This window comes from Diaphorina citri, unplaced genomic scaffold (genome assembly GCF_000475195.1).
Source record: "Diaphorina citri unplaced genomic scaffold, Diaci psyllid genome assembly version 1.1 scaffold1575, whole genome shotgun sequence".
Lineage (NCBI taxonomy): Eukaryota > Metazoa > Arthropoda > Insecta > Hemiptera > Psyllidae > Diaphorina > Diaphorina citri.
The window spans coordinates 46349-62360 of NW_007379001.1; the positions used below are offsets into that span (position 1 = coordinate 46349).

At 36.5% G+C, this 16012-nt stretch overlaps 3 protein-coding genes across 8 annotated transcripts in view; 2 read left to right on the forward strand and 1 right to left on the reverse strand.

Moving 5' to 3' along the window:
* On the forward strand, positions 1-11228 carry LOC103516462 (ubiquinone biosynthesis monooxygenase COQ6, mitochondrial). 2 transcript variants are annotated; one of them, XM_008481429.3, is made up of 3 exons: positions 1-246; positions 10464-10607; positions 10931-11228. In XM_008481429.3, exons 2-3 carry the CDS (start codon positions 10487-10489, stop codon positions 11143-11145), a joined length of 336 nt encoding a protein of 111 aa, XP_008479651.1. In that variant the 5' UTR covers positions 1-246; positions 10464-10486; the 3' UTR covers positions 11146-11228. The 2 variants fall into 2 exon arrangements, with proteins under 2 accessions (XP_008479651.1, XP_008479650.1); XM_008481428.3 differs by lacking the exon at positions 1-246 and adding an exon at positions 9597-9791 and having other exon boundaries at positions 10931-11226.
* LOC103516463 (integrator complex subunit 11) overlaps positions 3162-16012 on the forward strand; it is a 13336-nt gene continuing 485 nt past the window's right edge. The window contains exons 1-3 of one of the 2 annotated variants that reach the window (XR_003393487.1): positions 3162-3749; positions 14305-15474; positions 15619-16007. Coding sequence is in view for 1 of the 2 variants with exons in the window: in XM_017447067.2 (XP_017302556.1) it covers positions 3385-3749; positions 14305-15474; positions 15619-15887 (1804 nt within the window). In the remaining variant the exon portion in view is untranslated. The remainder of the gene's footprint in view (positions 3750-14304; positions 15475-15618; positions 16008-16012) is intronic. The other variant, XM_017447067.2, reaches the window with a different exon arrangement.
* LOC103516468 (pre-mRNA-processing factor 40 homolog B) overlaps positions 11656-16012 on the reverse strand; it is a 16930-nt gene continuing 12573 nt past the window's right edge. For 2 of the 4 annotated variants that reach the window (XM_017447066.2, XM_017447064.2), the window contains exon 3: positions 11656-14097. In XM_017447066.2, the coding sequence (XP_017302555.1) occupies positions 11984-14097 (2114 nt within the window). In that variant the 3' untranslated portion in view covers positions 11656-11983. Of the gene's footprint in view, positions 14146-16012 lie in introns of all 4 variants that reach the window. The other 2 variants (XM_026828854.1, XM_026828853.1) reach the window with 2 other exon arrangements.

The window sequence follows — 16012 nt, forward strand, 5'->3', positions numbered from 1 at the left end:
TTTGAATTTTGATAAATTTTAGAAGTTAGGTAATAGGTAATTAGGTGGGTACTGGGTAGTTTATAGTTTTTATGCCACCCAATTATTCAATGATTTCATAGATTGTTATCAGTATACCAGTCCAGTAAAAAAACACCACTATTAAATGATCAGTTGTGTCTTAAGTGGATGTACCTACCCAAATCAACAGCAGTGCATGATTTGTTAGAACAGGAATCACAAAGTCAACAGGAAATTTGTTGATACTTAGGTAATAGGTGGGTACTGGGTAGTTTATAGTTTTTATGCCACACAATTATTCAATGATTTCATAGATTGTTATCAGTATACCAGTCCAGTAAAAAACCACCACTATTAAATGATCAGTTGAGTCTTAAGTGGATGTACCTACCCAAATCAACAGCAGTGCATGATTTGTTAGAGACACTAAATTTTGTGGTTTAAGCCCCTTATGTTCTCAAGCTGAAGCGGTTCCAAAACTATGTCCACTTATCCACTAGCAACTAAGAACTAGATTACTAGAATTTTAAATTAAGCATTTTAAATTTACCCGCCAAAGTTCACCACAGAGAATGAAAAATTTTGTGCTCGTTGTATTCCCATTTGCAGTCCGCTTTTTAGTGACGGGAACGCGCCAAAATTTCAAATTTAAATTTTGATAAATTTTAGAAGTTAGGTAATAGGTGGGTACTGGGTACCTGGGTAGTTTATAGTTTTTATGCCACACAATTATTCAATGATTTCATAGATTGTTATCAGTATACCAGGCCAGTAAAAAACCACCACTATTAAATGATCAGTTGAGTCTTAAGTGGATGTACCTACCCAAATCAACAGCAGTGCATGATTTGTTAGAACAGGAATCACAAAGTCAACAGGAAATTTGTTGATACGTAAGTATAAAAATTATGGATTAGGTACCTCCTAGTTCTAGTAGTCTAAGGTGCCTACCTAAAGCTATCATTCAGAAAGAGAAATAATTAGAAGTCCAAATTGCTAGCCTTGTTAGCTAGGTGGACAGTGTGTCTGCCTTGTATGTGCTAGGTCACTGGTTCAATTCCTACTCGTGGTTGATTTTATCCTAAACAGCTAAGGTTTGTTCTCAGAACAGCTGGCTTTCAGCTATCTTCCTTCCCTCTTCTCTTCCAAGATGATAAGACTAGCAGTTGTTGTTGTTGTTTGTTGATACGTAAGTATAAAAATTATGGATTAGGTACCTCCTAGTTCTAGTAGTCTAAGGTGCCTACCTAAAGCTATCATTCAGAAAGAGAAATAATTAGAAGTCCAAATTGCTAGCCTTGTTAGCTAGGTGGACAGTGTGTCTGCCTTGTATGTGCTAGGTCACTGGTTCAATTCCCACTCGTGGTTGATTTTATCCTAATAGTTCAAACAAGAATCTTGTCTCGGTAACGGTTAGGCAATCACCTAATGAGTTGGAAAGCGTGGGTTCATAAATGTTCATATCCCAGCCGAGACATAGAATTTTACTATCTGTAATTTGAAAATTTCGTCCCAATATGAAAGAGGCCTAACTTCGTATTCAATGTTACCTTTATTAAACCTTTAAGCATAGCATTTCAGTGGTCATTTGCCAGCCTAGTTAGCTTGGTTGGTAGCGCGTCTGCCTTGTAAGCGCTAGGCCGCGGGTTCGATTCCCGCCCGGGGCGGATTTTATGCTTTATTAAACCTTTAAGCATAGCATTTCAGTGGTCATTTGCCAGCCTAGTTAGCTTGGTTAGTAGCGCGTCTGCCTTGTAAGCGCTAGGCCGCGGGTTCGATTCCCGCCCGGGGCGGATTTTAGTTCCTTTCTACTTCATCAATCAATTCCAAAATTTGCAGTGCTTCACGAATCTCTTTTTTCTTTTCATTCATTTCATTGATGAGGGAGACTTTGATTTTCTTGGGTTCTTTGATTAGAGAGAGGACATTTTGGTTTTGGTCTGTTTTCAAAGACTTCTCACTTAGACTTGAAGGAACATCTTCCAATATAAATTTGGTCCTTTTCTGAAAAAAGAACAGTAAGTAAGTGTGCATTTTACAGGAACAGATGACTTTGTGAAATTGATATTTTCACAAATTACCCCCACCCTTTTTCATCTACCCTTATCAATTCAAACCCTCAGAATTCCATGAGTTGTACTTGTACCTACTTACCAAAGTTTCAAATCTTAGGTCCAATGTTTTTGAATAGTTGGTAATTATTTTTGTGCTATAGTCTTTTCTTGTTTCTATAGTGGTAAGCATAGCACTTTCCAAATCATCCAATAATTTTGAACTTTCTGTAAATAGATAAATGACAAGACACCAAAATTATTATGCTGTCATGTGAAGAATATTAATCTCACTAAAAAAAAGAGGGTTGACACAGGAAACTGTAACTGCTATGGTCTTACTGTCCCAAAAGTTGAGATAAAGAAGACTGGATAGGCTGCCCTGTGAGATTTGAACCCACCTTGTGAGGCAGACCTTCCAAGCTAATTAGGCTGGCTCCTCCTAAGAAAGGCCTGACCTGATAGTACCTATGTATGTCCTGAAAAGTTTGCCAACCCCTATGCTAGTGAATAGAAGTACCTACCTATCATGTAAACCTAAGTCCTACCTAAGTCCAGTAAACCTAAGTCCATCTATCCAAGCTAAGACACCATTGGAGTATGGCTATGCATAATAGGGAAATACTTACTGTTATCATTACTCATTTTCGCAGATCAGGGACTGACACTGAACTCTTCTTAGTAGGGTCTTGGAGAGATCTGGAAAAATTACTGGTCACACAGGTCTCCTGTGTGGAGCTTTCTAATGAACACTGGAGTGCAATAGGTAATGACTTGGAGAAGACGTAGTTGGGAATGGTTATCGTACGTAAACCTATTTTCTGGTACCTATGCAAAAATAAAATACCTTATACTTTTTTAAATGAAAGTTTAATATAGTGGTTTAGAAATTAGAAAATTAAAATTTATCCAAGATCCAAGTTTTTGAATTTAAAAATAAATTAATAAACGTTTTTTACTTTCTTTTTACTAAAATACAGAAAGGAGATTTGCAAAAGTTGACCAAATCTAAAATACGGAATGTGAACCACAGAGGTATTTGACGAGCGCCAAATTTTCAAAAAATTTAAACCGAAAATGAAATTAATTCTGACTTCGTGACTTCTGAACAATGGTCAGATTGGTCAGTGCAGTGGTTAATCAATATCAATTTGGATTTTATCTTTTTTGATTAATATTTTGAGTAAAAATCTCGTTAAATTCGTGTAAAATTTTCTTCTTTAATCCAAGGCTCAAACTGCTCTATGTTACCTAACATTCCACTAGTAAAATGGAAATTTAGAACTTGAAAAAAAAAAGAAGAAGTAATAAACAACTTGTATACCTTGATATAATGAGTGAAATCAAAGTAACCCCCCTTGGTGCAGGCCAAGATGTGGGAAGAAGTTGCATTCTGGTCAGTATGGGAGGTAAGAACATTATGTTAGATTGTGGCATGCACATGGGATATCATGATGACAGAAAGTTTCCCGACTTCAAGTTTATTGCTCCTCAGGGCCCTGTTACAGACATGATTGACTGTCTGATCATTTCTCACTTTCATCTGGATCACTGTGGTGCCCTTCCTTACTTCACAGAGATGTTTGGCTATGCAGGACCCATCTACATGACCCACCCTACTAAAGCCATTGCACCAATTTTACTTGAAGATTTCAGGAAAATCAGTGTTGAAAAGAAAGGTGATAGTAACTTTTTTACATCTCAAATGAATATACTAAAGATCCAAATATTGAAATATGTTATGATAAAGGGCACATCTAAAGTACGAAATGTTGGAAATAGAAGGGCACCTGACTGGTTATTAACTAATTTCATGTGATAAACTAAAAGGAATCTTCCGTATACTAAATATCCAAATATTGAAATATGTTATGATAAAGAGCACATCTAAAGTACGAAATGTTGGAAATAGAAGGGCACCTGACTGGTTAACTAATTTCATGTGATAAACTAAAAGGAATCTTCCATCTGTTAACAGGTATGGGGACACAGTTCTGATGATCTTCTGGAATTTAACAAGGCCCACAATTACCAGGACAGAATATCTTACATAGTGGAAAATGATCTCATCATAGATGCTGTCACCAAAAAACTCAACACACTCAACATTGACATTGTGTACCAGAAAAAAGTAGCCCACTATGAACTGCCTGAACAACCTTTGAACAATGTGAAAATCAAGTTTGAATCTGGAGAAAGCATAGAGTGCAAACTATTGCTAGGCACTGATGGGGCACGCTCCCAAGTCAGGAATGCAATGAATGTTCAGTACAGCAACTGGAGTTATGATCAGAAGGGTATTGTAGCCACAGTGAAGATTTCTACTTCCCCTCCTAACAGAACAGCATGGCAGAGGTTCACACCTAGTGGTACAGTTGCTCTGTTACCACTTTCTGATGAGTTCAGTTCCCTTGTCTGGGCTACCACACCAGAGAATGCTAAAGCTTTACTACAAATGCCAGGTGAAAGTTTTGTTGATGCACTTAACTCTGAATTCAACAAACCAGCTGAATTGAATGAGTCCATACAAGTTGCAACCAAATTCACTCACAATGTTCTGGAGTTCTTCAACTTGTCCACAGGAAATGAACAGGTGGTTCCTCCTAGAGTGATGAGTGTTGAGGAGAAAAGCAGAGCAGCATTTCCCCTTGGTTTTGGTCACTCTGTGAGATATATAGGTCCTGGTTGTGCCCTCCTAGGAGACTCAGCCCATAGGATTCATCCTCTGGCAGGACAAGGGGTCAATCTTGGATTTGGTGATATTGCTTGTTTAGTACAACTGTCTGCTGAATCTGTATCTAATGGTTATCCAATTGGTAAGTTACATACCTGTTTATTTGTACTCATTAGTTTATGTCTTCATACGTTATTTAGATCCTCTTCCTGCTATAATATCTAATCTCGCCACAACTCTCAAAGGGGGTGTAAAAAATAAATAATACAACTAGGTACCTTGTTATTTGTCACATTGGGTTTTAAAATACTACTGTCCTAGTAGCATAGGCATAGTGACTAATATTTTATTTCAAGTATTTCAACCATTGTTATTGAAGAAGTCCTGAAATTTCAACAGTAGTATGTACTAAAATTTCATTTTATTTTTCTTCACAGGACATCCCGAATCTTTGACGAAGTACGAGTCGATACGCCAGAGAGAAAATCTACCGGTAATGCTCTCCATAGATCTCATGTATCGTGTCTACAGAAGCTCTTTAACTCCGGTGAAAATCTTGGGGAACCTAGGCTTCCAATTGGTGAATGCTGTAAGGCCCATTAAGGTTTGTATGTGTTATAGAATACTCTCTCTGAAGCTTAATTTACACACTACGTTTTTTCTTCTTCTTTTCTTATAATTTGGGATAGAGAACATTTTATACCTAGTTTACTTAAGTTGTCTGATTTTTTTTTTTTTTTTTTTTTTTTTTTGTGGTTGTGAAACCGTGTAAATTTTTATACTGTGTGTATCAGACCTTGAAACTGTGTGATTCCTTGCTGAAAATTGGACAAGAAAACTTTACATTTTATATTCTACATCAGCTCCAAACATAGAGTAGTTAAATTGTTAGCAGGACACCCTGTATGCATAACGTTATAGGAGTACTTACCTTACATTTTTTATTTGTTTTCAGAGAGTCATGATGAGCAGAGTATCATAATAAATATCTTAAGTATCATGCGAGTACAATTTTCAAGGAGCTACTAGTCAGTAATTTCTTCCTTGAAGTGTCATCCTTAAACACAAGAGATGGGCCAGATAGCTCATATTACTTTTTAATTTGATAAGCAAGTATTAGGACCTTGGGTATTTATAAGAAAAAATAAAATAAAAGAACTAGTGGTTCTGTGAACTGTAGACCTCACTCAAATTCTTTTGCCTAAGCTGAGACTTTAACAATAACGTCCTTTCATATCGATTATTATTGTTGTTTAACTTGGTACCTAACTACCTAATTGAATTTTGGACAAATTTACAATTTGGAAAAATGTCCTGCTTTGAAAAAATGACTTCTGGGTAATCCTACGTATGAATGTATCAAAACAGAAATAAAACTATCTACACGCATTATGTATCTAAAAAAAGGAGGTGACACTATTATAAAACCTGTCAATCACTCTAAAGAATAAAATTAAAGAATGGTTGATTTTGAACCTTTTAAACGAAACAAAAGATTTACCTTTGGTTGATTTTGAACCTTTAAAACAGAACTATAGATTTATTCCCACGCATATGAATATGTATTGATATGTGTGGCAACTGTATTGGGGGATCGTAATGTTTTGAAAGATCGTAATGGAATATAGATTTATTCCCACGCATATGAATATGTATTGATATGCGTGGCAACTGTATTGGGGGATCGTAATGTTTTGAAAGATCGTAATGGAGGCCCCGTTCAATTTTGGGGCCCCAAATTTCAAGGATCGACGTGTCTTGATTCAATGAAGATGTGTACCGAATTGCATCAAAATCAGACCAGGCAATTGGGAGTTATAGCGGAACACACGTTTGGGGCACGGTTAGTCCAGTGGTAACGCGCTTGCTTGCCATGCAGAAGGTCCCGGGTTCAAATCCCATCATCGACAAAAATTTGTACTCTCATCAAAATCAGACCAGGCAATTGGGAGTTATAGCGGAACACACAAATAAATAAACAAACATCTAAACCAAATGCAAAATGGTCGAGTTAAAACATAGACCTCACTATCGTTCCGTCAATAAAAGAATTATTTGCACTATGGACCTATGGACTATGTTTTTCTTTCATTGCTTCTAGGATTCAAATCACAGTTTCTCCTTCCCAATAAATATGCCCTTACACATATGGGATAAGTCTGTTTGATGATGACATACATACATGTAATGTCAGATTATATGGAGTGGGGAAAAGGGATCAACAGCATTTACTTTTTTTATACATCCAAATTGACATATGTCAGTGACAAACTACACACCTGATAGAAAGAGGATAAAAAAAAAACTGATCAACTGATTAATTAATTAGGTACAAAATTATTTACATTTTATTAAAACAAAAGTGACTTAAGTAAGGGGCTTATAAGAAAGTCCTATAGCAGTTGACTCAATGTGGTCCCAAGCACCTATGGTTTCAAACAATTGTTTGGAAGATGAATTAATGGAGGATACTCGGTTACTGTAGCTTGAAGACTTTGAGAAATGCAAGCTTTTCTCTGGACCACTCTCAATCATGAGAATTGAAAGATCCTTGAGTGTTGGGTTTTGAGCTGTGAACAAAATTAAAAAAATTGTCCTAGTCAGTTATTTTGACACACATTCCTCGGTTGCATAGAACCTACTTTGTAATTGTTAATATGTAGGCTTGTAGGCTATTGGAAATCTACAATCCTATAAAATGTGTTAGGTATCTCTGAAAGGTGGTTGGTTACTTAAAATTTTGAAGCAATACAATACCAACATGTCACATTGAAGGTACTTATCTGATATGTAGTTTTAGGGTTGCTATTAGGTATTCAACCTTAGATTGTTACCATCCCTTTCAGGGATAGACTCTAGTTACTAGTAGTTGTTAACCTTACTTACCAATAGCACAGGCCAAAGTGGTCCCAATCATTCCTCCTCCTGATATAACTACATCATATTGTTTGCCTCCAAGGGAACTATAATATCTAGCGTTCCACACTAGCAATGTTCTGGATAGCATTGTGGAATTTTAGTGATATATTTCCTGAAATAAATAAATCAAGGTGACTAAAGGTTTTTTTTTCCCTTTGTGATCAAAGCCACACGTAGAGAATTTACAAAGTCTTATAGTCTTATGTCTGGCTGGGGGACATTAAACAGAGAGGAACTATAATATCTAGCGTTCCACACTAGCAATGTTCTGGATAGCATTGTGGAATTTTAGTGATATTTTCCTGAAATAAATAAATCAAGGTGACTAAAGGTTTTTTTTCCCTTTGTGATCAAAGCCACACGTAGAGAATTTACAAAGTCTTATAGTCTTATGTCTGGCTGGGGGACATTAAGCAGAGAGAAGACTAGCGTCTGGCTGTGGGACTATAAACAGGGAGGAGAACAGCTAACCCTAACCAGCCTAGCAAGCTGGCAGCTCCTCAAAGGGTTCTCTCTGCTTTTAAAAGACCAAGTACAAGTCCTCACAATGGTTGACTGCGGTTCAGGACGAGCCAGCCAATTTAACATGGTCTCTGATTTTAAAGACCAAGCACAAGTCCTCACAATGGTTGACTGTGGTTCAGGACAAGCCAACCAATTTAACATGGCTAGAGCTAGAGACCATCACCCTGGTGTATAGCAGATACAAAAAGATATATTTTCTTTATTCTGCTATTGCCATTCGGTGAAAGCTAAAGCCGCTACAACAACAACAACAACTGCTAGTCTTATCATCTTGGAAGAGAAGAGGGAAGGAAGATAGCTGAAAGCCAGCTGTTCTGAGAACAAACCTTACCTGTTTAGGTACAACTAGGTACCTTGTTATTTGTCACATTGGGTTTTAAAATACTACTGTCCTAGTAGCATAGGCATAGTGACTAATGGACGGGACTTGGCTAGGGCCGGGGACATTCGACCCACAAAATATTTTCTAATCATGGTCTATTAAATGAGATATATTCTATTCGAAGTAAAGGGACTTTTCAGTCTTTAACCCACAGATATTTCAGTAGGTTGCTATTTGTGTAGGTATATTATTTTAAGGTGTATCTTGAACCTTACAGCAATCAAAAGAATTCAATTTGATTTAGAGTTTGCTCTGATTGATGCCACTTTCACTATTGTCTGACTTACAGGTTCAAGACTTGAGAAAAAAAAAGTATTTGAAAAGGCCTTCAACAGTTTCTGTTAAAGATATTTGAGCTGTCACAAAGTCATTCCTATGTGATTTTTAACGCCAAACCAAATGGTGCAACTGCCAACACTATTGGACTAAGGTACAGATGAAAAGTTTGATACTCCCCTGTGTGAAGGGTGAAGGGATTTTACTAGTTTTTTTTTTTGTTATTTATTTTATTAATAGTCAATCCTATGTGATATTTTTATGAGGACCTCAATGGAGAAAGTGTGAGATGTGAGCAACTCAAATTTGATTTTACTAGTTTTTTTTATTATTTATTTTATTAATAGTCAATCCTATGTGATATTTTTATGAGGACCTCAATGGAGAAAGTGTGAGATGTGAGCAACTCAAATTTGAGAATTTAAAATTTTTACTCCCTAGTGGCCATAGTTTCGGAACTGCTTCGGAACATAAGGGGCTTAAACCCCATTATGACACTAAATTTTGTGGTTTAAGCCCCTTATGTTCTCAAGCTGAAGCGGTTCCAAAACTATGTCCACTTATCCACTAGCAACTAAGAACTAGATTACTAGAATTTTAAATTAAGCATTTTAAATTTACCCGCCAAAGTTCACCACAGAGAATGAAAAATTTTGTGCTCGTTGTATTCCCATTTGCAGTCCGCTTTTTAGTGACGGGAACGCGCCAAAATTTCAAATTTAAATTTTGATAAATTTTAGAAGTTAGGTAATAGGTAATTAGGTGGGTACTGGGTAGTTTATAGTTTTTATGCCACACAATTATTCAATGATTTCATAGATTGTTATCAGTATACCAGTCCAGTAAAAAACCACCACTATTAAATGATCAGTTGAGTCTTAAGTGGATGTACCTACCCAAATCAACAGCAGTGCATGATTTGTTAGAACAGGAATCACAAAGTCAACAGGAAATTTGTTGATACGTAAGTATAAAAATTATGGATTAGGTACCTCCTAGTTCTAGTAGTCTAAGGTGCCTACCTAAAGCTATCATTCAGAAAGAGAAATAATTAGAAGTCCAAATTGCTAGCCTTGTTAGCTAGGTGGACAGTGTGTCTGCCTTGTATGTGCTAGGTCACTGGTTCAATTCCCACTCGTGGTTGATTTTATCCTAAACAGGTAAGGTTTGTTCTCAGAACAGCTGGCTTTCAGCTATCTTCCTTCCCTCTTCTCTTCCAAGATGATAAGACTAGCAGTTGTTGTTGTTGTTGTAGCGGCTTTAGCTTTCACCGAATGGCAATAGCAGAATAAAGAAAATATATCTTTTTGTATCTGCTATACACCAGGGTGATGGTCTCTAGCTCTAGCCATGTTAAATTGGTTGGCTTGTCCTGAACCACAGTCAACCATTGTGAGGACTTGTGCTTGGTCTTTAAAATCAGAGAGAACCCTTTGAGGAACTGCCAGCTTGCTAGGCTGGTTAGGGTTAGCTGTTCTCCTCCCTGTTTATAGTCCCACAGCCAGACGCTAGTCTTCTCTCTGCTTAATGTCCCCCAGCCAGACATAAGACTATAAGACTTTGTAAATTCTCTACGTGTGGCTTTGATCACAAAGGGAAAAAAAAACCTTTAGTCACCTTGATTTATTTATTTCAGGAAAATATCACTAAAATTCCACAATGCTATCCAGAACATTGCTAGTGTGGAACGCTAGATATTATAGTTCCCTCGGAGGCAAACAATATGATGTAGTTATATCAGGAGGAGGAATGATTGGGACCACTTTGGCCTGTGCTATTGGTAAGTAAGGTTAACAACTACTAGTAACTAGAGTCTATCCCTGAAAGGGATGGTAACAATCTAAGGTTGAATACCTAATAGCAACCCTAAAACTACATATCAGATAAGTACCTTCAATGTGACATGTTGGTATTGTATTGCTTCAAAATTTTAAGTAACCAACCACCTTTCAGAGATACCTAACACATTTTATAGGATTGTAGATTTCCAATAGCCTACAAGCTACAAGCCTACATATTAACAATTACAAAGTAGGTTCTATGCAACCGAGGAATGTGTGTCAAAATAACTGACTAGGACAATTTTTTTAATTTTGTTCACAGCTCAAAACCCAACACTCAAGGATCTTTCAATTCTCATGATTGAGAGTGGTCCAGAGAAAAGCTTGCATTTCTCAAAGTCTTCAAGCTACAGTAACCGAGTATCCTCCATTAATTCATCTTCCAAACAATTGTTTGAAACCATAGGTGCTTGGGACCACATTGAGTCAACAAGAACTTGCACTGTGGATAATATGAAAGTAAGGGATTTTATATAATCTTTTCCTCTGTGGGTACAATGGTTACCTAGGTATACTAAATATCCAAATATTGAAATATGTTATGATAAAGAGCACATCTAAAGTACGAAATGTTGGAAATAGAAGGGCACCTGACTGGTGGTATATTATTTTAAGGTGTATCTTGAACTTTACAGCAATCAAAAGAATTCAATTTGATTTAGAGTTTGCTCTGATTGATGCCACTATTATTTTAAGGTGTATCTTGAACTTTACAGCAATCAAAAGAATTCAATTTGATTTAGAGTTTGCTCTGATTGATGCCACTTTCACTATTGTCTGACTTACAGGTTCAGAGAAAAAAAAAGTATTTGAAAAGGCCTTCAACAGTTTCTGTTAAAGATATTTGAGCTGTCAAAAAGTCATTCCTATGTGATTTTTAACGCCAAACCAAATGGTGCAACTGCCAACACTATTGGACTAAGGTACAGATGAAAAGTTTGATATCTGTACTATCGAATTGAAGTAAATAAAAAAGTAACAATAAAGATTTCATTATCTATGAGACTTATGTATTCTTATTGGTAAAATATACACATTAGGTATGTACAAAACAAGAAGATTATAAAAATTATCTACAAGAAACATAATACCTATTTTTGTCAACAATATTTTACCTGTGTCACAGTAATGATGTACCCACTAGACATTTCATTTTAGGTAGGTATCAATACATTATGATTTATGATAATTTCCTGTCTTGGGGGAAAAAGAGTGATTTCTAGAAAATAAAGAGATCTATTAATAGAAAGCTATACATCCTGCTTAAGTTCTGAAAATGGTACCTACATCAAGAGATTTAGCTGGATGATATGTATCACTCTGTCTCATTGTCATTTAATTGCTGAAGCAATGCATTTCGTCTTCTTTCTAGTTCCTCATCACTCAAGTCATCTGAACGTCTCTGGGGTTTATCACTAGGTTCTCCTTTATTAGTATTTTCAAACTCACCCTTTTCCTTCTCAATGGTCATGTTCACGTCCTGTTTTTCTTCTGATTTTTTATCATTTTCCATGCTTGGGCTTCTGTTTTTCTTCTTCTTTGACTTTTTACGCTTTGAAGACTTCTTGTGATGATCAGAATCAGAACTTTCAGAAGGTGTTACACTATGTTTCCGATTTTTCTTACGCTTATGTTTTTCGTAATCTGATTCACTGTCAGAATAAGACCGAGATCTGGAACGTCTTCGACTTGATTTTTTAGACTTCTTAGATTTTTTAGATTTTGAATGATGATGACTACAAGACTCATCAAGTTCTCGTTGGTACTCTTGAAAAATACGCACTCTTTCTGACTCAACAACAATTGCTTTAAATGCATCTTCGTTTTCAATTTTTTCCCTCACACTGTTCCATTCAGATTTGTAATCAATTTCTTGATGTTTTAGTAAAGACTTGAAAGCAGACTCCAACTTCTTGAGCTTTCTTAGTTCTTCTTTTAATCTTTCTTTTTCTCGGGCCTCTGCTTTTTCCAGGAGAGCATTGTATGTCAGTTTAACATTGCCAGCATCCAAAGTGGCTGATCGTTTATCTTCACAAACTACAGTGGCAAAATCTTCAAAAGAAGTTACTGTCTCTACTTCGAAACCCTTTTCCTTGAGGATTTCTTTGATTATTTTTCTCTCTTCGTGGAATCTGGATTTCAAATCCTCTACATAAAATTTAAAAAGGTCCAAAGGTGTTGAACCAGATTGTCCAAGCATGGCCGAAAAACGAATGTCCGAGCTGATAATTGGGTACAGTTCTACCCACAAAGACATGGATGTTAGTTTTCCTTGCTCATGCAACTCATCTAACAAAACACTGAAATTATCTCTGTTCTTTCTTTCCAATCTTTTTCTCAATTTTTTCTCCCTTTCCTTTTCTTCATCTTCTTCTTTCTCCAGAGCCCTAACATGTTCTTCAAATACTATCAATGCATCTTCTTTGTCCATAGCAAGCAAAGACTGATCATCAACAAAACGAGAACTATCAAGAAGCATTTGCTGAGCTTCTTGCCATGTTGTTTTGAAATCAAGTTTTTGCATAGAATCTAATATAGAAGCCAACTCTCTCATGTTTCTCTTTTTTCTAGCTTTAGCTTCCTCTTTTTCTTTTTTTGCTAGGTTGAAAACAACATCTTCATATATGTCTCTTCTATCTCCATCATATACATTTTTCCAAATGTCCAGATCACCAAATAGTTCTTGACAGCGGAAGTAGCGTGTAGTTGATGTCATTTGCTCATTGGTCATTAGAAATTCTTCTAGGTCCTCCTTTGCTTTCTTGGCTTTCAGTCTCTGCTCTTCACGTTCTTCTTTCTTCTTCTGAGTTTTATAAGCATTGAAAGCTTGCTTTTTTTCATTTAAATTTTTCAACAAAGGATATCTAGGATCTCTACTTATCAGTTTGACTGCCAGTTCCCAAGATGCATTACTAGGAACATCTTTGTCCTTGAGTAGAATTTTAAACTCTTCAATAGCTCTTTTCTTATCATTCAAAACACTTTCATCAATTATAGGAGCTGAAGTTGGTTTGGAGGAAGGGGCTTTCATTGGGGAAGGTGGTTTCATTGCTGCTAATGTTGCAGCAATAGCATCATCCATAGCTGATGAAGTTTCTTTTTTCATTGATTGATCTGGCATAGGTATTTTCACAGGAGATTGGGTAGGTATTGGAATATCTTCACTTGAAATTTTTGCTTTTAAATCAGCTAATTCTTTAGGGATTTCCCATTGTGATTCATTGGTTTCAACATTATGATAGTATACTTTACCTGCATCAGAGCAATATTCTTTCCATGGACACTTGGACAAAAGCTGCTCTGCAGGTGTTTTTAGCTCATCAGGTTTTTCCCAGGCAGATTTTTTAGTTTCAGAATTGTAGTAATAACTTCTACCATCAGGAGCTTTGTGTTCAGTCCAGGGGCAATATTTCTCTGGTTTTACTGTACCAGAGGGTACAGGGATACTTGCTGCATCACCTGGAGGAAATCCAAATTGTGGTGGCACCACTGTGGTGCCCTTCCTTACTTCACAGAGATGTTTGGCTATGCAGGACCCATCTACATGACCCACCCTACCAAAGCCATTGCACCAATTTTACTTGAAGATTTCAGGAAAATCAGTGTTGAAAAGAAAGGTGATAGTAACTTTTTTACATCTCAAATGATAAAGGATTGTATGAAAAAAGTTATAGCTGTAAACTTACACCAAACAGTTCATGTGAAACATAACCTGGAGATTAAAGCCTATTATGCAGGACATGTACTTGGTGCAGCCATGTTCCAAGTGAAGGTAGGCAACCAGTCTATTGTGTACACAGGAGATTATAATATGACTCCTGATAGACATCTTGGAGCTGCTTGGATTGACAAGTGCCGACCAGACCTACTCATAACAGAGTCAACATATGCCACAACAATCAGAGATTCTAAAAGATGCAGGGAAAGAGATTTCTTGAAGAAAGTCCATGAATGTGTTGATAGAGGAGGAAAAGTACTCATACCTGTGTTTGCACTTGGGAGAGCTCAAGAACTCTGTATCCTATTAGAAACATACTGGGAAAGGATGAATCTACAAGCTCCAATATATTTTGCTGTTGGTCTTACAGAAAAGGCTACCAACTATTATAAAATGTTCATTACCTGGACAAATCAAAAAATAAGAAAAACATTTGTACAGAGGAATATGTTTGATTTTAAACATATTAGACCTTTTGACAAATCTTTCATTGATAACCCTGGTCCAATGGTTGTGTTTGCTACTCCTGGTATGTTACACTCTGGTCTGTCTCTCATTATATTCAAGAAGTGGGCACCTGTTGAGAACAACATGCTCATCATGCCAGGGTTCTGTGTACAAGGAACTATAGGACACAAAGTTCTCAGTGGTGTGAAGAAACTAGAGTTTGAAAACAAACAAATCATTGATGTTAAAATGGCCATTGAATACATGTCTTTCTCAGCCCATGCTGATGCCAAAGGTATCATGCAACTTATTCAATACTGTGAACCCAAAAATGTTCTTTTAGTTCATGGGGAAGCATCTAAGATGGTGTTCCTCAAAGAAAAGATAAAGCAAGAGTTTAACCTGGATTGCTTTATGCCAGCCAATGGAGAATCCTGTTTTGTACAGACTGATATGAAGATTTCTATTGATGTGTCAGTGAATCTACTCAAGGAAGAAGCAGTCAAATATAACAGTGAACCTCCTAATCCACTAAAAGAAAGACAAATTCATGGAGTCCTTGTTATCAAAGATAGCAGCATATCACTGATGGACGTGGATGAAGCTTGCAAAGAAGTTGGAATAAGCAGACACATTGTGAGGTCAGTATCTTATCCTAATAATATGTACTTACCTATATTGGGAATTAAATAATTCTCTTTGGAGTACTTGTTTATATTGGTACATTCCTGCCCAAGTACTTTTTTATATAATGGAAAATTAAAATATCTTTTCTTTTGTTTCAGGTTTACTTCAAACGTTCAAATTTCTGACTCCTCTCCCATCAACAAAACTTTAGAACTCATTTATGATCAGTTGCTATCATATCTCCAAGATAAAAGCCAAGAGTACAAAATTCAACTTACAGAGAGCTCTCTATCCATTGATTCTGTCCTTTTGAGTGTTGAGAGAATTGATGACAAAAACAAAAGAGTGTTTGTTACATGGCCAAACCAGGATGAAGAGGTTGGTAAGATCGTGCTACATGTGCTAAAGTCCATGTCAAATACTCAAGGTACAAGCTACCAACCCATTGAACTTGGTTGAAAGGGAAACATTGAACAATCTGTTGAAAACAGAGCTTCATTGAATTCCAAATTCCAATGAAGGTTTGTACGAGTTTGTTTTTTTCTTGGTACT

Excerpts from the sequence above, each read along its gene's own strand:
- LOC103516462 (XM_008481429.3), top strand. The coding sequence starts at position 10,487 with ATGCTATCCAGAACATTGCTAGTGTGGAACGCTAGATATTATAGTTCC. Across the intron at positions 10,608-10,930 it reads CACTTTGGCCTGTGCTATTG|CTCAAAACCCAACACTCAAG; the intron begins GTAAGTAAGGTT and ends TTTTGTTCACAG.